Here is a 25,365-nt window from a genome sequence, read left to right as displayed (position 1 = left end):
CACGTAAAACTAAAATCCACAAATGTATTGGAATCCATTAAAAAAAACAACAATAATAATTTAAATTCACAAATATGAAAAAAGATTTGCATTTGTAAATCAAATGTCGTGAATCAGTACCTTCTCAAATGGCTTAAAATGTGCAAGAGCAAACATTTTTAAGGTTCCAAATGTGAGATGGAACAAATCCACACATTCGCCTTCTCTGGTGCGTGTGCGAATCTTTTTGCAGTTGCAGATTTAAGACCCTGTTTTGACGGCCAATTGACACGCGAGGTTTGTTACCAATCGGAATCATTGAATCAATGATTTGCTGCTATCAACCATGTCAACCATTCTATGGAATCAGATTTGTGCCAAAAAGAATCGCAAAAAAATGTTATCGCAAACGTAAAATTTATAACTTGCAAACTAAATATCCAGCTCTGACCTTTGTGCGCCATGACTTTTGTGCGTGAGCTCTGAGTTCTGCGCGTGCTCTGAGTTTTGTGCCAGCTTCACGAGTTCTGTGCGCTAATGAAATCCCCAAATTCAGCGTCTCAGAACATAAAAATATTACTTAAGACCAACACAAAAGCATGTACAGCACTCAATACTTTTGCGTGAATTACTGCAGCAATGCGGCGTGGCATGGAGTCGATCAGCTGCATACTGCTTATGAATTGGGAAAGGGCGCTACAGCATTGCAGCATATTATTCGACACTGCCAACAAATTAGCGTACTGCAAGAGGACCGTAGATACTCCTTCAACAACACTCCTCCTTCAAGTATTCACTCCAAAAAGGGCCTTCGGGCAAGGATTGGGACAGTGCCTATATTCTAACGTGTCAGTGTGTCGTGCTGTTTGTTCACCGCTAAAGGGCAGCGGCGTGCTTTCACGGCCCCAGCCTTCACCCAGCCCTCCTCTTCCGGGTGCGTTTGAAAGGACTTTTTATTAGTATTTTACAGAGTAACCGGTGCCGAATGATACGGGGAATAAAATTAAGCAAAGCAACATTTAAATGACAACGGCGGTGGAGGACATTTAGGAGGATATTTAACCCCCGTTTCCTCGCAGGTAAGTTAAGGCTGCTGGCGCTCTGTGGAGATCATCTGTTGCTCGTAAAAAAGAGCTCACGCACAATGGCTTCAGCACGGTGCTATAACTTCCACCTCACAAGTGTTCGTAAAATAAAGCAATACGAGGCTGAAGTTCTTCAATTATTTGATTTTCTCGTTCCACCTTAAGTGCTGCAGCGCCACAATGAAACTGCTGTACGTTTTAAGGTTGAAAGATGATTTAGGAACCAAGTTTAGTTGCAAAGTTTTTGACAGGAGTCGCCGTAGGTTTCACCACATATATTTGCGTTTTTGTCCAAATAATTGGGGGCATGGCGGTTTAAAACGACGTTCTTTTAAACTACGTTAGGGTTAAAACAATTAGCTAGCTGTCAACTGGTTGCAGCTCGTGTTAGCTAACATTAACTGTTAACGTTAGCTATAAATCAGTAAACTTAGCGATAACTTAGGTGATATTTGGGGAACTAAATCCCAAATAACGTTTGTGGCAGGTTTGTAGGAAATACACGTTTCTTAACAGCTAAAAGGGTTTTTTTTAGTGTTTTTGTGTCGTTAGGTGGGCTCGGTTATCGTTTGTATTTAAGAGTTGACGATAAATAAAGCTATAGCTAGCTTACATTTTTTGAGAAGGCGGTTTCTTAGCTTCAGATGAAGGATAGTTATATGTCACTTAATGATATATCTGTTAATAAAATAGTTTTATAGAAAGAAAACTCTGGAAATCACTTGGATGTCTTTTCGGTGTTCGTGGCATTTTACCGACGTTTCCTCTTAAAGGAGCCGCGCGCGGACAGAACTCTGCTTAGCAACGAGAAACGACCATTGGAAGATGGCGGATGTTGTTAACTTACCTAACGTTAGCTACTTTCAATACATTTTTAGTTATTTTTTTGGTAAACATAATTTAAGGACTTCACAATTCATGTCATTGTTTTAACAAAACATAAACACATATTTTCTTGTGCTTTATAACCAAAATATTTTTTGTAATTGGTGTAATATATAGTTAAAATTTGTCATTACTTTAGTATGATAAGTTACTATGATGCAAGTCAGCATCTTCTGCAAAAATCAACATTTATCTTTTTATTATCTTATGGGTGAGTTTGAATGTGTATAGTATTTATATTATTATTATTATTATTATTAATACATAGAAGGAATCTCTGAGCGACCTAATCAAATCTCAGATTTCACAGCTTCCTATTATTATTGTTGTTAATGCAAACATGAATTAGGTCAAAGCATCCCTCTGGAATCTAACCTAAAGCATTTATTAATGCTTTCCAAATAACTTTGGTAGTGTCCAACTTTTGTAAATAAGAATATTTGAGAGACCCCACTCCAACACAGGGTTCAGACGTGCCTCATTCATTTGCCTTGTAACAGTTTGTCTGCTGTTGCATAAAATTTGCTGTCTTTCTAGGCCCACCTGCCCCACAAGTTTAACCTGATGTGCACTTTTCTATGTGCTTTTGGAAATTTAATCTGTCATAGTGATCATTTATGTCATTTTGGAATACAAGTGTACTTAACTGCACCTTTGTTGTCATACTGCTAATTGACACCACTCTCCTTCATATTTGGGATATGTTTTAGGTATGTTTTGAGCATTAAATATATTTTCAAGTATAGATTTATTGAGCATACAGGAACAGAGCCACTGGCATATCCAGGAAGGTTTTGAAATCTTCCAGATTTCAGTGTCCAGTTTGTGCAAGAAAAGCACAAAAGAAGCACTGTATGTAACTGTTTTAACATTGCCTCTGGGTCGGGTGATGTAGTGACATTCTTGAAAATGCTGCCTCTTTGTCATTTCTCAGGAGAATGTATGAGTTTGTAGTCTGTTCATTCTTAATCTTTTGAGAAGACATACACAACTGTCCTATTACCCAAGGCCCTAGTGGCTCATAAAACTCTGGCAGTAACACGAGAGAAATTTCACCAATCCCAGTTCAGTAAAAGAACAAGAACAATTACAGCTTTGCTTACTTTATCTGCATCTGCATTTGCTTGCAGGAATGTCAGAGTCTAGTTTTGTGTCACGGGAGAATGTCTCACAGAAGGATTTGTCAGACTCTGTGGAGGAGGGTCTGGATAATGGCAACAAGTCTTTAAGCCAATCAGAGGACACCCCAAACAGCTTTTCTGATGACACAAACATGACAGAGATTGATATAAATGACACTAGTGAAACTAATACCCTTGACTACAATTCAAACAATGAGGATGCTGAAGACGGTGATGATGAACAGGCCCAGAGCAACAATAATGGAGTTCGTAAAGACACTGAGGATAAGGCTAAGCCCAGAATCACTAGTACTGAACCTTCAAAGGATGCTGTTCCATCGCACACTGATGTAAAGGTGATGTTCTCACCCGCCGTTGCTTAGTCGAGTTTTCTGCTGCCGTCTCTGCTTTGTATGGCCCATGTTGCTACACTCTTAACAATGAAGGATAGAGCTTTGGATATGAACCTTGTTATGTGGACGTTATATCAAATTACAAATTTTCTTCCCATTTGAATGGTTACCTTCCACTGAAAGGTTCTTCACGGTGTCCAAAATGCCTTATTTTAAGAGTGTATTTTCAGGCATTACATTTTTCCAAGTTCTTTTTAAACACCTTTTTTGATTGCAGCACTGCCTTAACTAGTAGACGCATGTGCTGTGACAATGCCCTCAATCAAGCAAGACTGGCCTAGGGCTGTGCAATTAATTGTCAACAATCAAAAACTTACAAAATCAATTTTTAGCCTGACATTAATCATGAATCATGAAAGGCTATGGTTAATGGATTTCATTTTTGTTGCGTGTCTGCCTCAGCGCAATCAAGCTAAATGGCACTTATCAAATGAATACCCTAGTGAATGTCAGAAATGTGATTTGTGCAATGAGTGTGTCCACCAGTTCTTGATTCCTCTTGAATGCACATTGATTGGACAAATTTCAGGCGTGCACTCACTTCATGTTTAAGCCAAAAAATAAAGGAACACAATGTTGCAATGATTTTTAAGAGCACAGCTCTACTCTCTATGCCCCTATCCCTTTTTCCTTTCATTCTTGGTGCTTTCGTGTCTGGTTATGGGTTGTGGTGGTAGAGGGGTTTAAGATGCTTGTGATGTGATTAGTGTTCAGTTAATTTTGTTTAATTGCTCTGTAGTCTGTGAATTTCCAAGCAGTTCCTTTCTTTTGTTAAAGTCTAATGTATTTTTTGAGCCCGTGTTTTGTTTGTGTATTTCAGAGACTAGAGATGCACTGAAATTTTGTCCACTGATAATGGCACCTTCAGATTTGGGCATAACGAAAAAACAATAACTGAGCGTTTTAATAGGAATTTAAAACCAAAAAAAGATAAAATTTCCACTGACAACCTGATTCATGAACCAGAAAAATTCGTTCCCAGCTGAAGAACAGTAGGTTCTTCGTTGCTAACTGTGGCTGATTAATAGGAAATGAAGCAGGAACGCTCTGTTTGTGTGTGTTTCTGTGACTGTGTTAGGTGTGACACCATGCGAATTGGCTAAAGCCTCAGCTCAGGGTTGGTTAGTTCAAGAGTTCAAGCTCAGCAGGACAGCTCAGAACTCTGCAACATTTACACACGTTATATCTCACAGAGAGGAAGACTGCTGAATTTGTTTATATATATATATATATATATATATATATATATATATATAGGGCGGCACGGTGGCGCAGCAGCTCCAGGGGCCTGGAGGTTGTGGCTTCGATTCCAGCTCCGGGTGACTGTCTGTGAGGAGTTGGTGTGTTCTCACTGTGTCCGCGTGGGTTTCCTCCAGGTGCTCCGGTTTCCTCCCACAGTCCAAAAACACACATTGCAGGTGGATTGGCGACTCGAAAGTGTCCGTAGGTGTGAATGTGTGTGTGTCTGTGTTGCCCTGTGAAGGACTGGCGTCCCCTCCTGGGTGTATTCCCGCCTTGCGCCCGATGATTCCAGGTAGGCTCTGGACACCCCCCGCGACCCTAAATTGGATAAGCGGTTACAGATGATGGATGGATATATATATATATATATATATATATATATATATATATATATATATATATATATATATATATATATATATATATATATATATACACACACACAACACAATCACATAAAAAAAAAACACGTAAACAAAGACATTGATATGGAGCACCAAAGCTTTTCCAGACCTTTCAATGACATGGATATGTATTTTGGGCTTTCCTGTTTTTGAAATGCCAGAAACACCTCTGTGACTATGGCTAATGGTGGTCTGGCAAATCTAGGTTTTCCTAGTTTCTCTTAGCTATTTTTAAAGGTGGAATGGTATGTTTCAGTGTGAAACAGGACTGTAGCCTGTACGTGGCTGAGGTTTAACTTATCTGTAAATTTTTATTCACCGAATTACCACAGAAACTCATCATTAACTCAAACAGTTTAGTTTTGAAGCACTTTCAGTATATGTTTACTTTCATGCAGTTAGCAGTCTCCCAGGTTTGGAGTCAGTTCCACTTTAATATCAATATGTAATATCAAAAATAAGTCAAAATGACCCACCTTTTTGGGGCATAAAAAGGGCAACATCCTCATCTCTTTTCATGCTTTTCAAATTTCTGAGCTTTCTCCACCATCCAAATGCATCTGATGCCATTTCTCATAACTCAGCCAGTGACACACAGAGGAAAAAAACCCATCTTAGTGACCCTTAGACCTTTTATCAAGCCAGCGTTGGGTACCAGCAATCAGAGCTTTTATCAGCACACAAACAGGCCAGATAACAAGGAAAAATGCTCTATATTTTATAAAGGCCAGATTATGAGGAAAAATGCTCTGTATTTTATAAAATTGTGTTGATTAAAATTGCAAACATTGCCTGTTTGTGTTGCATATCTGTCATGTTTTATTAGTGTGCTATTCCAGAGTCGTCAAATACAAGAAACTGTTCATGACCACTGAGTTCAACACAGCATAAAGCAGAGTAAAATCTAAGTAGGGCATGCTGTCAAGTGGATTATTGCTTTTCTAAAACTTGGTACATTAATATATAGTCGTAGTCACAGCTTGTTTAAAAAACATACTATCAGACCTGCACCATTTTTTTTTTATCACACCAGATATTCAGAGATACGTTTTTTTCATTTCAGTTTAAACTCTAGTCTGTGTAGTTTATCAGATGGTTTGAGGAAAATATCCAGCTGTGTGTTCTCACATTTGTATGAGTCTTAGTGCGTGTGGTCTTGCCAAATGCCTCTCCCAGTTATCCTCATTGTTATCCAGGCCTCACATTGGAATGGCAATGTGCCATTGCAGGGACTCTCTCTTGACAATAGCTAACACACTCGTGTCCTCATGCAAGGAGAAGCCCCTTGCACATTAGTTACATGGACTTCAGTACTTAACTGGCACACAACCATGCAAAAAAGATTTTGCAAGCGTTCGTGGCCTTAAATGTGTTCCTTAGTCATGGCAAGCAAAGGGTGCAGTGGTTTCACAATTGTTTCACCCATGAAGCAATTCCCATGCATAAGTGATTTGATATAGTGATGCAAAGCAAGTTCAATTTTAAGGAACTGTCCGTTGTTAATTTTTTTCCCCCCCCATGAGCATTATTGAAGATCTCTAAACAAATTACAAACATAGCAGGCACTAAACATAACAACCCCAAAGTTTTGATATAAAATGACAGCAACAAATATGCAATTGACCCTGCTGTATTTACGGCTGTGTAAGTCTTAAACCCCTGAACCCGAGTGAATGCCACCAATCCTAACTCAGCAAGTACGCATTCTAACAAATTTGTGAGACATTATACAATGATACATCGAGTTTTCCTTCATTCTTAGCAATTTAATCATCTTGAAATGTTAGTACTCATTGTGCTCTCTGGCTTGGCAGTTCAGAGAGAAGACAATGGGCATCTCTTCAGCCTGGCTGATCGAATTGCCTTCGTGTCTCTTCCCTCTCCTTTCTTTTGTGTGTATCCAAGCAACTGAACTCCAGGGTTTCCTTGGAGTTGTACTACAGTATTCAGCCTTCCGGTTCTGCTCACTAACATCTAAAACCATTGGTCACAACCACAGTGAGGTCTCAGCAAGGCCAAATTTAGGGTCTAGAATTCCAAGAACCTGTGAAAGCAAATTTGACAAGAATGTGAGATATGTCTTTATTGAGGCACCAACACAGATGTTAATAATCGTTTGATTAATCTTTTAAACATTTAGTGAGCCTGACCTCCTGCCATTAAAGGCATTAGGTAGCTTTTAAAGATTCATACAGTGCGTCAATGGATACAACAAGCTGCTTTCACCTGCCTGATACATGAGCAACCTGACTAGGAGATTCAAATCTCAGAGCCATTTAAAAGAACACAAACTGTAGGGCAGTGTACTCGTTTTGCATATTAGCTGTCCATGTAGTGATTGACTGTAAAGGCCTAATTGTGTTTGAGTCTGATATTATAACGTTTTCACACTTAATTTTTAAATTCTACATGAAACATGATTGCATTAAAGAGAAGACATTCTACTTCCCAGGGTGTGTTCTACCTACGTACAGTGATTCAGGGTAGAATTCAGACCCAACAAGAACCCGTGTAAACCAGTTACAGAAAGTGAATTAAGAAATAACTATTCTACCATTTTTCTTCAAGTAAACACGTTTTTGGGATCTTAATGTCTTTTGCATGGTTTAGTAAAAATACCACAAGGATCAAAAAATACAGCACGTTTCTTACCATGTATATAGAGCCCTGTTCAGAACAGCTGGTTTTGCAACTAGTTCCTTTTTAAAGAGAATGAGCCACAGCTCCGTTCAGCACGAGAGCCCTGGAGTAGGAGCAGAAGCCCTGGTTTTTAATCAATGTTTGGTCAGTTCTTGTTTTGCCATTTTAACCAGTATACTTATTCTTCTTAACCACTGTGTTTTGCTACATTTAATCTTGTGCTTGTGCTCTCACATAAACACATGTCCAGCGCTGTGATTGGAGAGACTCAGACAAGGAAGTGGGACAAATCTGAAGTGCCTGCACTCTGCATAAGAAGCAGCGTATAATCTGAACCTCCTGTTTTATCTCATGGTTCAGATTAAGGCAGCACATAAAACAGACTGTGTTGTTTCATTTCACATTTTGTGAATAACATACATGCTAGTAAGCTACATCATGAGCAATAACACTTCTAGAATGCTACAACAACTACAACAACTTTCTCCTAACCAGAAAATCTCAAAAAACAAAAAAACAGTGCTTTGTCGGGCCGCCCCCACGTGCTCTCCCTGTTATCGTTTGGTGTTATATAAAATCCACTGATATTTCATGAATCCTCTGTGTGGTGTTTGGACGCTTTGAGGAACTTGGATGGGTTGAGTGTAGAGTTGATTTATTGAGTGAATCGGTTCATGAATCGAGCACAAATTCATATCAATGATTTAAAACATTGTACACACAGCTACGGGAAAACTCATAGCTCACCTTAAACGCTGTACTTCACGCGTGTTTGTGACTGAAAACTGAGAAATAACACATTAAACACAGTCACAGAAAGTACTTTGGAACTTTGAAGGATCTATTATTATGGAGTGTTTACAATGGGGGTGGGGGGAGGGGGTGGACGACATTGTCAAGGAGGCCACCCATCGTCATGCTGTAAAGCACTGCGAGAAACCCTGTAGTAGTGCACAAAAACTGTGTACAATTTTTAGTGTATTCCAACATTCTACAATACACTGTAATATATAGTGTACAAACAATATGGCCAGGAGGTACATGAAGGAGCAATATGTGGTACACCAAATGGCAACATAACATTATGTTAACATAATGTTTCATGAGGCTTTATTAAATTTTGTTTAAGGGGTTTAGGACCGGTGTTCTGTGGTTTTCCATTAAGGGAGGGAACACGGTCACCCAGTATTTAGCAAAATCCATGTAATGAAAGCCCACAGTTTCAGCTATCTACTTGACGTAAGCAATGGCTAGAGACAGACCTGAGCATTTTGGACTTTATTACAAAAAAAGGCAAAGTGCACATGAGAAAAACAAGCCAAAACATAGCCCAAGTAATACTCCGGTGCCCAGAAGGACAAATTTGAGAGGCAAAACTCTCAGCTGAAGAAAAACATTGCCGTTCTTAACATCATTAGAGTCATAAACTCTTTAACACTGCACTTCTTGACCTCCTAAAACAAGCGCAAAGAGCTGCTGTAAGCACATACTCCGCACCCTTTTCACCTGTTAAAGCTCATAACTGAGACTGAATTGACCTCATGTCGTTTAGATTTCTTTCAAAGCACGTTTTTATAAATGTATTATCTCTATAATATTTTACTAATTACTTTAGAATAACTTTGTGTAAAATGCAGATTCCAAGTAAAAAGGAAGCAAAAATATGTAAAAATTAAACCAAGACTTTGCCTTTTGCCCCCAAACTGCCCCCAGAAGAAGAACCAGGGGTGCACATGTGACTGTTTTAAGACTCAAAGGTGGTACTTGGAGGTTTTGGTTTGGGTGGTACTTGGTATAAAAACTTTGAGAACCACTGTCCCAGCAGATACAGGATACCCGTAATACACACCGTAATACAGTTCTTTCCCCTCATTATTACCTCTTTAAGGAGTGGAGAAGAGTAAACATCATGAACAATAACAATAACACATGATGACTATGATATTGTTTCTAAATTGAGCATAAGTGTTCTAAATAAGATTTTAATTTAATTTTTAAAGTATAGAACTGAGTGCATTTCCTTTATTCAGTTAATTGCAGTGTGAGAGTTTTGGGATGGTCATAGATGCAACTGTGGAACGTCAGTGTCCATCTGCTGTCTGTGTGTATGTATGTCAGGTTGCTGGTTTAAACTGTCAGCCTGGACTTGCATGGACGTAGAAATGGTGGTTAAATTTAGGCACAGGTCATGCTACCTTTTGGCCTCTGTCTTGTGACGCATTGTGTGCACTGTTGCTATGTCTTTGGCTCTAACCAAACTCTTTGGGGTGCTATTTGTAGTTCCACTCAGCCAATTGGCAAACCTCCTGATGTAATGTCACGGTCACTCTGCTTGATCTTGTTACCATAGACACCATTGCTGTCTGCCTGTTTGACTGCTGTTCTGCCTGGACATAAATATTAGCTGTTGTGTTGTGTAGCTCCGGTGAAGCAAGTGGATCTTTACACAACACCGTCATATGGTTTGACTGTGGAATAGAGGTTAGTCAGGGTGACTTTAGTACCGTGAGTGTTGGGCCCACACTTCCTTGCAGATATCCTACTTTTTGATATCAGCTTAGTGCTGTTAACAAGACCAGATTATAGAGGGCAAAGTGAGTTTGTGCTTGCAGTAAGGTTTATGGATCAAGTGATACTGCTGTGGTGTTTGATCCTTGTGATATTTTGATCACAGACTGTCAATGATGTTTCATTAACACCATAGAACCTCGTTCAGTTGTGAGGTTAAATATCTGTATATTATTTTATATATATATATATATATATATATATATATATATATATATATATATATATATATCTCTTCCTAGGTTTACACTCAGTTAGCCCGGTTAGCTTTTAGTGGACAGAACTAAATAAAGACGGCGTGCCATGTGGCTTTGGAGGTGTGTTGAGGGCTGTGGTATATTTAACAGAGCGCTGGCCAGTTCGTAAATTATTCAGTACATTGCACTGACCTTGGCACTGGCATGTTCCAGGTGGTAGTTTCCTTGAGAATTGAAGAGATAAGGTACTTGGAACTAGCTAGAGAGAAAACTTAAATCACTATGCAGTTTTTCTTGTTTGAATTACTTTCATATTTATTCTGCTGCAGTACCGGAGACCATATGTTTCCAGAAATAATCTCTAATTACCCTGGCATTTTTTTCTAGGCCATGTTGCCCATCCCAGGCCTCAGGTGTTAAAGATTAAGCAAGAGTGCTTGAAAATGGGGCATTGTAAATCAAAGGGCAAGAGTGCAGAGACGGGCATTGTGAGAGTATCAACGGGGTCTTCTACTGCACAAAACATTTTATCACTTGCCGCCAGATTTAATTGTATTTTTATGACACGACTTCCAAGCAATGCAAGCTGAACTTCTGTTCATAGAGATTATTACCAGCAGGTACATTATTTAAGTTGGCAGTGACACAAAATTGCAAGATCTTCAAAAAATGTCTTGACACTGTCGCTATGTCCTGAAATACTTAGTCTTAGTAACCTCCCGCACGTGGGCCAGGCAAAGTCTCCACACCTTATGTTAATTGTTGGCTAGAGGCTTATAATGCCCTCCATCACAGAACAATGGAAATGCATTTTATGATGAGGCATATCTACACAGAACTATATATCTATATCAAAACTAATAATCTAACTGCAGCACCTGACATCACTAAAATTCTCATGATTTGAATGCACGAGAATTTTTCAGTTCTAGTGCTGCATGTCTATGGGAAGCCAAATTCTGCTCTGACTGTCCACAGAAAGCCAGAGGAATTGGACAGTAGAGGAGTTTCTGACTCTGTACGACTACGGGGCTGTTCCTCAGAGGCTTTTCGCTGAAGGCATTGCCATGGAAACAGGTGATGGGTTGTGCTGTTTCCATGGTTTGATAACACAGTTTATTTTTATCTATTTAAGAGAGTAGTAAGTCATTAGGTTTGATGCTAATTATTTTGTTTTGTTGATGAGAGAGAAAATATATATATATATTCTCTCTCTCTCATTAACAAAACAAAATAATTAGCATATATATATATATATATATATATAATGGTGCTGCTAAAGGAACACTGAAGTAAAATAAAAACCATTTTTTTTGTCATCTTTGTTCCAGCTTAAATGTTTAGAAGTTATATTCTCATAGCTAGGCAATGGAAAGTAACTGTGGCACCACTTAAGGTGGAATGGGCAGCTTAGGTGCCAGAAAGAATTTCATTTGTTATTTAATTTCTTTTTTTTTTTTGGCCAAACTTTGTCCTGAATTTCAACTTTTGTTTGGCCAAGACTGATTATTTTAGTGCATCACTAGAAACCAGCTTAACAGTTTAGCTTGATTCACCATCTAAAATGGCATTTCTTAGCAGTAGAAACTGTCCAGTACCATCCTCCCACACACTGCATGTGCTTGAATGTTAACCTGTCTGAAAGTCATGTTTATGTGACCTCTGAATGTAAGTGTTTGTGTGTAGGTGGCTATGGCAGAAGAGGCCCACAGAAGCCCAGCTGCTGAGCTCTCGGTCACCAGCAACGGAGGCGCAGACACGGGTCACGAAGAAGTCTTTCATCGGGTAGGAGGCATCATTAAAACTGGGCTTTGATATGCTCTATTTAGGTTTGCGCTCAGAGGATTCAAAGACCTGAGGTCTATGCTTTGGGTCTTGGAAATTTGTAAACAGATTTCTACCTGGTATTGTTTTTGTTAGAGATTGATTAAGGTTAGGCACTAATGCATCTTTTGGCTTCAAATTTAGAGGGGAAATGTTATGAAAAGCTTACTTGTCCAGTACTTTAGCACATTAATTTGGGAATCTGGAGCCTTCTAGCCCATACACTGTGAAACAAGACTACCCAATACATTTTTTGTGGGTTAATCAGTAAACATGAGATAAACTGAGGCGGTCTGATTTTGTGCTGCTTCTTATGTGGAGTGCAGACACTTCAGAAATGTCCCCCCTCCTCTTGGGAGTCTCTCCAATAACAGACGTAGACCTGCATTTATGTGAGAGCGCAGAGAAAACATTACTCAGAGCAAAACACACACAAGGAAAAAACTTTCCAGAAAAACTAGAACAAAAAAAGAAAGCAACAAAGACAAAAGTCCTAAAATCCAGAATTCCTGTTCCTCATTCCTCACTCCTGGGCTAAACTGAGCTGTAGCTCATTATCATTTAAAGAAACAGTCTCTGAAAACCGTCATTTTTAACAGATCTATTTAGACAGAGGGAGAATGCTGCTGTATTTGTGTTTTGAGCAAAGCATGTCACATTTTTGATTAACACCCCAGAGATCTGTATTAACCTGTGGAAAAGGGGTTAAATACTTACATCGCTAGAAAGATGCATTGTTCCTATGTGGGATTCCATGTGCTTTTTAAAGCCACACCAGTCTTAATTTTTTTCTTTTGCAGATTGAACATGTTGTTCAGAATGCTTGAGTGCCGTTGGCACATAATTGTTCACATTGTTCAAGCTCTAGTTCCTCAACCCCTAAAGGGAAATTGGGTTGGAAGTTTTAAATCCAACTCACACAGTCTAGCTGTTACTAGTCTAGCTGTTTAGTTACACTAAAGGGTCATAGCACCTGGTTACACCTGTAATCATGGCTCGATGCCTCCTACAGTAGTGCCACCATATAAAGGTCTGCATTCCCACCAGATTCTGGGTGTGGTCTCCCTGCAATATCTTGCTGTGCAGGACTACATTTTCTCTGTTGTGGGAGTGAAAAAATAATAAACCAATGCAGTGTGTGCAGAAGCAGGACAAAATTAATTTTAAAAAATCTGCATATTTTTTTATAATCTATAATAAATGATAACAATTAATTAGAAATTAGCCTGTCGGGATGTAATAAACTGATGTTTAGTGTCCAGTAATGAAAAATGAGGAAGAGTATGTGAACAGCACACAGATTGCATAACTGTGAAACAGAAATGGTGGACTCTTTGGATTGGTTACTCTGTCACATCTGTGGAAAACACTGTAAAGAAATCATGGTTAAGCGGACTAAAGGCATGTCTGATATACAGTGAAACCTTGACTTGCGAGTGAATCGACTTAAGAATTTTCTGAGGTGAGAGCCGCTGCCCGGTTGAAATTCTAAAAAAAAAAAAAAAAACGAGCTGGACCTGAGTTACGAGCAAACAAGCTTACATTAGGTAGCGCAGTGAATGTTCAGTTCAGTTGATTATTTTACTGCATGAACAGCATATTTGGACACTAAAAGATGTGTTCCATTTTGAACCGATACGGGACGTGTTTTATTGACAGAAACACGCAGCTCTCTTTCAGCAGGAGCGAGGGGCACGGCTCCTAAACAGAGAACACAATTTTCATTGGTCGTCACCTTTATTTAGACAATCAGCAGCCAGAGTTATCTGTTCATCGTCCAGTCTGCAGCCAATGCAGTTACGGTCCCTGGTCCCTCCTACAGAGATTTGTTTTGCGGCGGAGCTGAGAGCAGCAGATCCGAGCGGAAACAATGAAAATTACAGCTCTGCTTTAGATAGAACTAATGTCTTAGCTCCTTGTCGCTTTGCTTAATCTGTACCTCATCAAAGGCAGTTACCCCAGACGCCCTGGTTACGACGTGGGTTTCCTCTGGGTGCGCCGCTTTCCTCCCGCAGTTCAAAAACACACATTGGTAGGTGAATTGGCGACTCGAAAGTGTCCGTAGTTGTAAGTGAATGTGTGTGTGTTGCCCTGTGAAGGACTGGTGCCCCCTCCAGTGTGTATTCCCGCCTTGCGCCCAATGATTCCAGTTAGGCTCTGGTCCCACCTTGACCCTGAATTGGAAAAAAGCGGTTACAGATAATGAATGAATGAATGATTATCTGTAACCGCTTATCCAGTTCAGGGTCACGGTGGGTCTAGAGCCTACCTGGAATCATTGGGCGCAAGGCGGGAATACACCCTGGAGGGGGCACCAGTCCTTCACAGGGCAACACAGACACACACACTCACCTACGGACACTTTTGAGTCGCCAATCCACCTAACAACGTGTGTTTTTGGACCGTGGGAGGAAACCGGAGCACCTGGAGGAAACCGACACAGACACGGGGAGAACACACCAACTCCTCACAGACAGTCACCCGGAGCGGGACTCGAACCCACAACCTCCAGATCCCTGGAGCTGTGTGACTGCAACACTACCTGCTGCACCACTGTGCCGCCCATGCACTTAATATTACCAGTTTATTCCTTTACATTTTCTTTTATTATGTATTATTATGTTATATACATTATTTGTTATTTATAATATATATTTTCTTATTTAAAAACACGTAACAAAAGCAAATTGAATTACGAGTTCAGTAACAGAATGAATTATACTCACAAGTCAAGATGTTACAGCAGTCGTTTTCAGTTGTGACTAATGCAGATGGAAGTCAGCTACCAGTTGCTGGCTGTGATAAATGTCAGTCTTATTGTACAGTAGCAACAAATCAGGTGTATCTGGTTTAAAGCGTCACGTGCACACAGTTTAAAAGGGTTTTAAAAACCTGGAAACCTAACTTGAAACACAAGGAGGTAAGCATGTAAAAATGCTGTCATTTACGTATAACCATAATCCCGAACATAAGTTCCAAATGGTTGGAAGCAGCAGTGTAATGCTCTCTCAAACATTTTGCAACACTGTAGCACTTAAGATAAATAAGAGTTTGAGTGTATTTAGTGTAAAAGCTCCACCAATGGATGGGAGCTTGGTTGGTGAATGTTAAAGAGCTTAAAGTTATGAATTACAACATAAACTATTGTGAATATCTGGAATGAATTTTAGTAACACATCTTTTCATGTCAGTAGCAGTGTAGAGTCTACTAGGCGTATAGTTTGAAGCTTGCACGGTCCTCCACCACAGTTGTCTCAGAAGGGAGATTTTCCAGTTTAAATAAACGGAAAACTTCTGCTTGTGGACTCTTTTTCTAGAGCACATAAATTCCCAGCTCTGACTAGGAAAAGCTGATGATTAGTTTGGATCACTAACACCACACCTTCTCATTGAATGGTGTTTCAGTGCTTCAGAAAAAGCAGTTCCACTGCTCCCCTGCTCACTGCTGCTTGATTTTACACTCCTCTCCCCACCGCTTGACATTGGACATGGTGATTTTAGCCTTGTGTGCAGCTTCATTATACAGAGCTAAACTTCTATAGCAACATTAACTGCTCAGAATAGCAGATTTCACTTATTAAGGGGCATACGTATGCAGTAAAGGTTTGAAGCACAGTGTCAGAAGGTCACTGATGTTGCCACATAATGTTTGACAGTTAAATGGTCAGTGCTGGAGGGTGACAGCTTTGCTGTTATTTTTAGGCTCCTTATCCATTAGACTGGATGCCAACCGCAGCTCTTGACCCCCTACTGTCTTGCCTTCTGTCTCTCGTCCCCTGTGCCAAATACTGGCTTTTTTTTTTTTTAATAACACTGTCCAGGGAACAGTTTTATTTCACTCTAAAAATACAAGGCCAAATCGAGTATTCTACTCAAGGCTGATTCCAGATCAGTGTAATAATATCATCAGTCATTACCTCAGTCAGATTTGTGGGCATCCTGTGGTGATTTTTGTGGTCATCTCCAATGCCATTCAACTGCAAACATGTGCCACTGTTTTCTGCTGCTCATTTACTGTTGGCATGCCAGACTACCAGCCTTAAAATAACATACCACAACCACCTAATGCTGTGGGATTCCTAGGCTGGAGAATGCAACACTGCCTGTGTTCTGTATTGAGGCAGTGATGCCCTCTTGTGGTTCGGAGGGCCACAGATTAGACAAATCTCTACAAATTTAGTAATATTTGGGTGAGAGCTCTGCAGAAATTAGTTTACTTTTTTATTTCACTTTTTTACTGGTAAATTAATAAATGAAGGCCATCATTTGGATCTATAATTATTCAACATTTGCTGTATAATAAAGGAAACCAGAATGTTTCTTCTTTCGGTGTCATTTTAATTTTAATAATTTTTAATGAAAATGTCCACATTTAATACATTAAGAAATTATTTTATTTATAAGGTTTATGGATTAACCTAAACATGTTATATTTTTAAAGTGCTCTGTCTACATTTAAACACCACATATAATCTCCACATATAAAATGTATCCACAAAGATATATAGAGAAGTAAATGTGGCTATAAGATTTTTACTGAATCTGTTTTGTTTGTTTGTTTTTGTTGCCTGTGCAGGACTTGTCTCTTGGCATCGCCTCTGGACCAATCACATCACACTCCCACAATGCACCAGACAACTATGGAATGGTGACTGAAGGTGTGGTTGAAGTAGGACCATACACAGGTGTGTAATCATATACCACAGTGTGTTTTCTAAAGGTCATGTGCTACATTTATTCCAAAACATTTGCAAACTCTTTGATTATGTTGTTTTGGATTGTACTATGAATGCTGTATACTATCTGTAATCCCACATTAACTTGCCTTTGCAATTACTATGGGAATATTGATGATGCATTCCCTTTCACAGATGGATTACAGTCATACAGCCTTTGTAAATAATAAAAAACAGTAATTTCAGTTGTTACTTGGGTAATAGCACAAAGATGAATTTCTACATAACAGCGTTCCTGTTTTGATATGTGTTTACATGATATACATATTTACAGCTTTGATGCATTTCAACACAAGCTGCAGAATAATATTTTGTGAGTGTGAATACATCACCAGTGTAGTCATTGTTGTTCATGTGTACCTATACTTCTAATTGACCTTTGAGTATTTGTACATTTTGGTTTAATTTGACATCCAGTGACTGAGGACAGGTGTTTGTTTTGCACCGAGGTGCAGTTAACCTTTACTTAGTTTGTTTTCATTTATTGACGAGCCTAAAAGACCAGAGATGGTTTAATTCTCCTCCTCACTGAGGGTCTATTGAGTGCGAATGTAGCATGTAGCTGCACTTCATTTCTATTGCTCCTGTAGCTGCAGAAAGAGGGGGGAATTTGAATTTGAAAAGCAAGATGTCCTCGTGCCTCTAATGAGTTGTATGTGATCTTTATTCATTCACTGCCCCCTTTCATTAGCATCCCCCTTGTAGCGAATGTTGTGAATAAATTAGCTGGCCCCAATCTTGGCAACCTGTCCACTCTTGCACAAAATGGCTGACCACCCACTCAGTTGTCTCTCTCCCTTGTGCCATACGTAGGTTGAGACTTTCAGAAAACACTGACCTACAATGACAAAGACTTTTCACTGCAGTGTACGTGTTTTGTATGCATATAAGAAATGAAAGGATTGTTGACTCTTTGTGAGATAATAATGTGGAAATCCAGATGTGCTTGGTGCGTTCTCACCTGACAGAATACGTTCACTCTAAAATCATTGTTCTAACACTTGTTGATGAAGTCAATCTGATGTGATGGGAAAAGAAAAAAAATGAAATTCTTGTACTCTAACCAGTCATAACCCAAAAATAGTTGATATTTCTGCTCTTTAAACAAAGCTGATGAATAAAACCCTTTACAACAGAACTAACATAAGGAGATGGTCACATTGCAGCTTATATCACACATTCTTAAATATCTACATTCAAAAAATCATCGCAACAATATATGACGATCTGAGAATTCACAGGTTTTGAAAGAGTTTTTGTGGTATTTAAAATGTTACATGCTTAAGAATGGCATATTTGTCTTTGCGAGCATGAAACAAGAGCACTCTGTCATCTCTAGGGAGAGCAAAGTATGTCTTTACTGTTACTGATATTGAAACCTTGAGTGTATGCTGATACCCATCCAATTTATTTAAACTTTAATGTTAGTACGAAGCATCTCAAACTATATTTAGCACTCCAAGAAGAACAACTCAAATAACCCCTTTCCACCAAAAGGACTGTGGTTCTAAAACCAGTTCCATTCAAGTTTCTAAGAATCTTTGTGCTATTCAACGATCCAGACAGTTTCCACCAGTTTTGAGAGGAACCGAGGATATGTAATCAGCGGGGGGCATTGCTGTGTTGCTCGGTTCTAGCATTGCTGTGGCTGAATTTAGCACCACAACCATTGATTATATGAATAGGGTCATGGTTTGTCCACTATTTGCAGCAGGTTCTAATACCTGTGTGTAAATAAGAGTTCTGAGCTGTCTTAAGATTGTGAGGAGTGAGAACAGCAGGGGAAAAAATGTCCAACACCCCTCAAGTTGCACTGAGTACAGCCACAGAAAACACTTCTGACGTTTTACTGCAAGCCATCAAGGAAAATATAACGTGCTGTAAATGACCCCATCCAGCTTGACTACACCATAACGCTTCAAAGGCTCTGAGCTCTTTCTGGAGCTTCATTAGCTAAGGGCTGAAAGTAGTCTGTCATTGATCCAAGTTCTCAAATACCCAAATACACCACCAGAGGAAGTACACAACTAACAACTTGCCATCACACACTGTGCTATTTCAGGACAGATTTGTTACAGGATGGGTAGAGTTCAATATTTCCTTTCCACTTTGGATATCCAATACTTACAGCCCGATACTTCAAGCCTGGTGTCACATAAGTGCAGTCTCTAGTCCTCCCTCACATCTCTATATCAGTGACTGACAATGCAAGGAGATAGGAAGCTGATTTTCGGGTGGAAACCTTCATTAACCCTGCTTGCTTTGACTCTCCGCTGCTGACCGTTTCCAGGATCGAAGAGCCAGCCCACCACACCAACTGTAGCTCCCAGTCCTGCGGCTGCTAGCCGGCTAGCTCGCGCGGCCAGCGATAGTCAGGTGGAGACAGAGAAAGGTACAATCATTACGACGATGCAGCCCTCCTGCTGAAACGCCTCTTCTGCATTAACCAGATACTAGGCATTCTGCTTTAAACTTTGCTATCATAAAGCACTGATGTTCATGAAATACTTTGTAATGGCATCTGTTTTAAACCTGCTGTTGTCTGTCCGTTTGACCCAAGTATTGTCACCCAAACAAGCTTTGAAAAGCCATTGGTTTTGCTACTTTATTTAACTATGTATATTTATATGAAGGAACTGAACCATTAAAGAATCAGTAGGTAGTATTTTTAATTTAAAATTATAAGCAATAAAACTGTATAGCCAATATTGTTTTTCAATGTTTTGTCATCTCTCTAAAACTATTATCGTAGAAATACCCTGGACAATTGTCATATATTTTTAGGGCCAAATTGCCCACACCTAACTTCAAAAGTATTGTGATGCTCCAAAGCCCTGTAATAGTAAAAATAGAGCCTCTGTCTTTGCTGCTCTGGGCTCAGCACTGATTTCAGAACAGTGCTGTAAAAGTGAATTACCTTCTGTAAATGTAGGGGGAGCCCAAGAGCAAAAATTCCAAATCTTGCCTAGTGTTCCTTTAAGCTTTGGCACAGTCCATCAGTTTTTTTTTTTTAGGAATAAAAGTGATATAAAAGTTTTTGTCACAGTTGCTGTGCATTCTACAATTGTCTTTAAAGATGATGTAGCCAAAAAGCTAAAGAATTTCAGCCGCAGTATTTTATCTATAGTAAGACCAGCATTGGTAGTTTTATTCTTTATAAAATAAACAGCAAATAATTTGTGATTTAAGTTTTTTTTTTTTTTTTTTTTTGTATTTTACTGCTTAGAAAATAATCCACAAAAATCAAGGTTATTTTGTAATATATTTAATTTAATTTGTGTCTATATAAACTATATATATATATATATATATATATATATATATATATATATATATATATATATATATATAAGTAACAAAATATTTAAGTCAGTCTATTTTGACAATAGAAAAGTAACAGAAGGTTTTTATCAGATGTTACATTACACTATTAAAGGTTGCTTATGGTGCTACAACTAGCAAGTGAAATCCATTGGATCTCAGTTTCACGCTTTTGTCTCAAGATGCAACCCCTCTTTGGCAACTTTGGATCCTACTGCCTGCTTTCTCAGCTCTTAGCTGCTCTTTCCTCTCTGAAACTGAGGGTAGCATGTTCTGTTTCTTCTACTGGCTAACGTCTCGTTCGTCATGGCTGGTTGAAGAAATGCAGTCATCAGCATTTCAAATCACCTTGCTTCTGTCTCCTCCTCCAAAGGCAGCATTAATACTGTGGGTTGCTTAGGGTGGCCGCCGTTACGTCTCCTTCTTTCTCAACTTTTTGTGGGAAGATTGTGGGTCTCCGAATTAAAGAAACTTCTTACAGTTTCAGAGTCTACGCTGGTGAAAGCACTGATGTTTCCTTTATTTAATAAATGTTATTAATAAACATTTTCACTCAATTTGTTTTTACATTCTCAGTCACATCATTGGCCAACAATGCACCAGCTAACTATAGACCTTCTTGTCTTGTGGTCCTCACACAATGTCATCCATTACAATGTTTTCTGTTGATTACTTTCAACAACTTGAAGGTATTTAAATGACTAAGGTGTGTACATTTCAGAGTGGTCTGATGTGAAATCAGAAATTTTAGAAAAGATGGCAAAAATTGCTCACAGTGACGTCTAGCTCATTTAATGCCTTTTAAAAGTTACTACACAGGACACTTGTTGGAAATCATTATGAATACTTTGCCTAACAACTGATGTTTTGAGTCAACATTTGGCAATACTGACTAAAACCTCTAGCCAAATCCCCATAGAGGAGAGTATTTGGTTTGGTGTTATGGCAAAACATATCTAAAAATATATATTTATTAATCTGGTTTAACTTATAGTTATTTTATATATATTCCAAAATTACATTTGTTCCATCAACATAACAACAAATCATCTTTTTATGCCCTCTGTAAATCCAAGGAAAATTTTCTACAATGAACCATTTCACACCCAACCACTCTGAGTGACTTTTTTTTACATCTCAGTAATTGACTGTGGCCTAAAGCTGGAAAACATTTTAACTGGTTGAATTATATAAGAACATTTTATACTCTGATATGTAGTTTGGCAAACGTTTACAGGCCTGCAGTCATTTAAATATGCGCCAGTGTTACTTGTGATACTTCTGATTATGTGATGGCCAATCAGTGGTCAGCCCGAACAGGGTGGGGTACAGGGCTTTATAGCTAACGCAACTGTCAGATCAAGGTGATCCCTGTTACAACAGAGGATGTGTAAATATCCTGGAATGTGAGATTAGGGTGGGTAGATTCCTAGGGGCATGCTGGGACATTTCTTGTTGGAATGATTTTGCATTGCTTTACTCACCCCTTATTCACAATAGAAAAAATGAACATGCATGGTTTTGTTCCAGCAGTAACAGAATTTTGTTCATTTCTTATTTATTTTCACATTTAGAAACCACGGCTGTGATATCAAATAGGAATCCTTCTGAGGTGGTAGGATGGCCCCCCCTACCCACCATTTTCTCTTTCAAATTATGTGATGCCAACACACCCAGGCATCTGATAACTGATGTTTACACAATTAACATTTCAGGGTTCTCTTCAAAGCATGTTGAGCTCAACAGTGATGTTGCATTATATGTAGGTTGAAAAGATGCAGTTTCTTGGAGGTTGTGCATGTTGGCACTCACCGTCCCAGCTTAAATCATTAAATCATGACTGAACTGGTTTGGGCAAAACAACTTGCTACTCTTTTGGAGCTACAAAGTTTTCTAAGAGCAGTGAGAGTATAAAAAGACTAACGTTTTCAAATGAAACTACAGTTAAAATGAATCTCTCTGAATGACTGTTATATTGAGCAGGCAATATGAGAGGTCAGGAGCAGAGTGGGTCAGTGGTGCTGGCTGATGACATGAAGAGCCCTGCCTTGGAGAAACTGGAGCTGGTCAGGAAGTGGAGCATCAACACTTACAAAGTAAGTAGGGACTGCCATTGTCGTTGACTTCCTAACTTTTAGCCCTGGAGTTAACACTTTCGTTATGTTTTCTTGCAGTATACTGCATAGCCTTAGTGGGGGGTGCAGAGCTATTGTGGGGTGTTGCAGCAAAGCAAATAAATACATATATAATGAATGTCACTTCTAATAATTCCACTGTAAATGTGAGTAGGTTATTTTAGTTCTGTTCAATAACAAATTGCAGTTTTGTATGAATTACAATGTTTAAAATAAATTCCAGTGGCGTTTGTATGCAGATGTGTGCACGAGTGTGGGGGCTGGAAAATAGGCCTGGAACAGGCCTGTTCATTTCACTTTTTAAAAATTGTGCCCACAGTCTTTGTTTCTATGTTAAACATTGGCTAAACTTTGCTACACTATGTTTCCCCAGTGCACTAAGCAGATCCTGTCAGAGAAGCTGGGTCGTGGCTCTCGTACAGTGGACCTGGAGCTGGAGGCGCAGATCGAAGTCCTCCGTGACAACAAGCGCAAATATGAGCATGTAGTCAAACTGGCGCAGACACTGGCCAATCAGCTGGCTCTGATGATGCAGACGCAGCGGCAGCTGGGGGATGCCTTCGCAGATCTCAGCCTCAAGTCACCAGAGCTTCATGTAAGTCTCCAAGGGTCCCTCGCTTTAGTTAATTGATAATATAACCTATTGTTCCTGATGAAATATTTGGTTAGCCTGTCTTGGCCGCACAGTGTCTCTTAACAGGCACTAAAATGCTTTTGGCAGGAAATCTAAGTCTAAGATTTTCTTTAAGTGTCTTAAAGCGATCTTATTATATCCCATTTGACACAAGTGAATGAGGTTCTGTGCCCAGTTGAATAAAAAATCTTAGGTTTTATTCCCGTAAGTATAAACCTTTAAGTGAAGAGTTTTCTCTTAACCAAGGGGATTATTCAAGTGTGTTGCATAAAACCCCTCAGACGTTTCACTTAACTGAGGGAGAACAGTACGGGATTTACTGTAGTAACAGGTTTTGTTGCAGTAAAGTTCCACTGTTTCCATGACAACAATAACGCCGTAAACATGCGGAATGCCGGTGTTCTGACGAGTTGTGCTACCTTGCCGAAATGTACTGCTCTGCGCATGGTCAGACCCAAAAATGTTAATGTTTCCTGGTGTTTTACATAAAAAAATTTTGCTTTTCACCATAAATTGAATGACGGTCAAATCTGTAATTTCTTATTAACTGTTCATTACTCGGATGGCCTGGAGGATCTCGAAAAACTCACCTAGGTACACAATCGTCTTCAAAAATCTCAAAAATATGCAGCCATGTTCTCCGTGTGTTAAGGTGAGGTTTTGCATCCCTTAAATAATTCTAATGGAAATGATAGCTAAAGAAATTTATGCAACACTTAGCAGTTTTTAAGGGATTACTTAAGGGAACATTTAAGGGGGAAGATTAAGGTAAATCTTAAGGTAAATTTTCACTTAAGGCGTTTTATGCAACCGGGCTCTGGGTTCTTAATGAAACATCTGTGACATGCTTTGGTCAAAATACCACAAGGATCAAACAACACGGCACTATTCTCCCCCTGTCTAAACAGCCCTGTTCACAACGACCGAAACGTCCAGAAGCTCTGGATTTATAGCCGTTTTTGCTCAAGTCTCTTTCCTTTCTATTTTCGGTTTAGTTATATTTAATCAGTATGTGCTCATTGTGTTTATTTTGCTCAATTTATGCTCATGTTTGCTCTATCACATAAACACATAAAAATCAAGCCCTGTGATTGGAGAGACACAGACAAGGAAGCTGGACAACTCTAAAGTGTCTGAACTCAACATAAGATGAAAATATTTTTATACATTTTTTATATCTTGATAATGGAGGAAATGATGAATAATAATTAACAAATTTCATAGCTCTACTGGAGCATTTCTGCTATGCATTTTTAATAACACGCGATCCAATAATAAGCTAATTATCAAGCTTTTCCTGAGTTGAAGTGGGTTTTCCATTTGTGCTGGGAAGGGGGTAATCAGGACCATGTTTTTAGACAGTTGGCTATATTTTTACACTTGCAAAGGGCTTGAAAGATGGCTGATTATTTAGTGTCTGACAGACCCTTAAATATGTTATATTTATAAAAGATTTCAGTTATTGGAGAGTGCACCCAAATCTACACAGAAAAGCATTAAAATACAATGGATGCTTTTTAGCAGCTGCACATGATCTAAAGCTCCCATTATCATGCCCCCAGTATTGTGCTGTTGAGTGTTTTCTGGAAAAATGATCTAGAAGTAATTGTCTGATATCAGCTCCTGACCTTACTAATTTTCTCATGGCTGTATGCAATCAGTGGCTCACAGAAATATTCCAACACTTCGGCTAAAACCATGCGAGAAAAGTTGAAGCTGTATCTGTCGCAAAGAGAGACATATGACCAGCTAGTTTTACAACAAATACTTTTTTAATTTATTTATTTTCTCTGTGCATCAGGCCTTACGAATCTTTAGATGTCAGGTTCATGTTTACAAATGTAATTCATCTCCCTTCAGAACCTGTACAGTAAAGGTAATTCTTTCAAAGCACACGGCATCAGGTGTCTTTCTCTAACCTTATTTGAATCATGTCGTTCTTTCTTAAGCTTTTACCCTTCTTCATGATGGACAGTATGCACTTTTCTTAAAGCTCACACACTTTTTAACACCAGCAATTGGATCCGATTCCTTTTGTTCTCGTCTTTTTTCGGAGTCGACTCAATCTTAAATTCGTATTGCTGGAGTTGACCAAATCGACTTCTTGACACTATTTAACCAAGCTCTAGATCTACTATAGTAACATTTCCACATTGTAAAATTCCCAGACACAGCAGATGT

At 39.0% G+C, this 25,365-nt stretch overlaps 1 protein-coding gene across 3 annotated transcripts in view; it reads left to right on the top strand.

Moving 5' to 3' along the window:
- Positions 1 to 868: 868 nt before the first annotated feature.
- Positions 869 to 25,365, top strand: part of arfip1 (ADP-ribosylation factor interacting protein 1 (arfaptin 1)) — a 29,317-nt gene continuing 4,820 nt past the window's right edge. The window contains exons 1-7 of one of the 3 annotated variants that reach the window (XM_066659785.1): positions 869 to 1,058; positions 3,080 to 3,426; positions 12,221 to 12,319; positions 16,935 to 17,043; positions 19,385 to 19,486; positions 22,399 to 22,511; positions 22,924 to 23,145. In XM_066659785.1, the coding sequence (XP_066515882.1) occupies positions 3,082 to 3,426; positions 12,221 to 12,319; positions 16,935 to 17,043; positions 19,385 to 19,486; positions 22,399 to 22,511; positions 22,924 to 23,145 (990 nt within the window). In that variant the 5' untranslated portion in view covers positions 869 to 1,058; positions 3,080 to 3,081. The remainder of the gene's footprint in view (positions 1,059 to 3,079; positions 3,427 to 12,220; positions 12,320 to 16,934; positions 17,044 to 19,384; positions 19,487 to 22,398; positions 22,512 to 22,923; positions 23,146 to 25,365) is intronic. The other 2 variants (XM_066659786.1, XM_066659787.1) reach the window with 2 other exon arrangements.

Source organism: Hoplias malabaricus, chromosome 2 (genome assembly GCF_029633855.1).
Source record: "Hoplias malabaricus isolate fHopMal1 chromosome 2, fHopMal1.hap1, whole genome shotgun sequence".
NCBI lineage: Eukaryota > Metazoa > Chordata > Actinopteri > Characiformes > Erythrinidae > Hoplias > Hoplias malabaricus.
The sequence above is the reverse complement of the archived record's forward strand: the minus strand, read 5'-3'. Positions and strand labels throughout refer to the sequence as shown.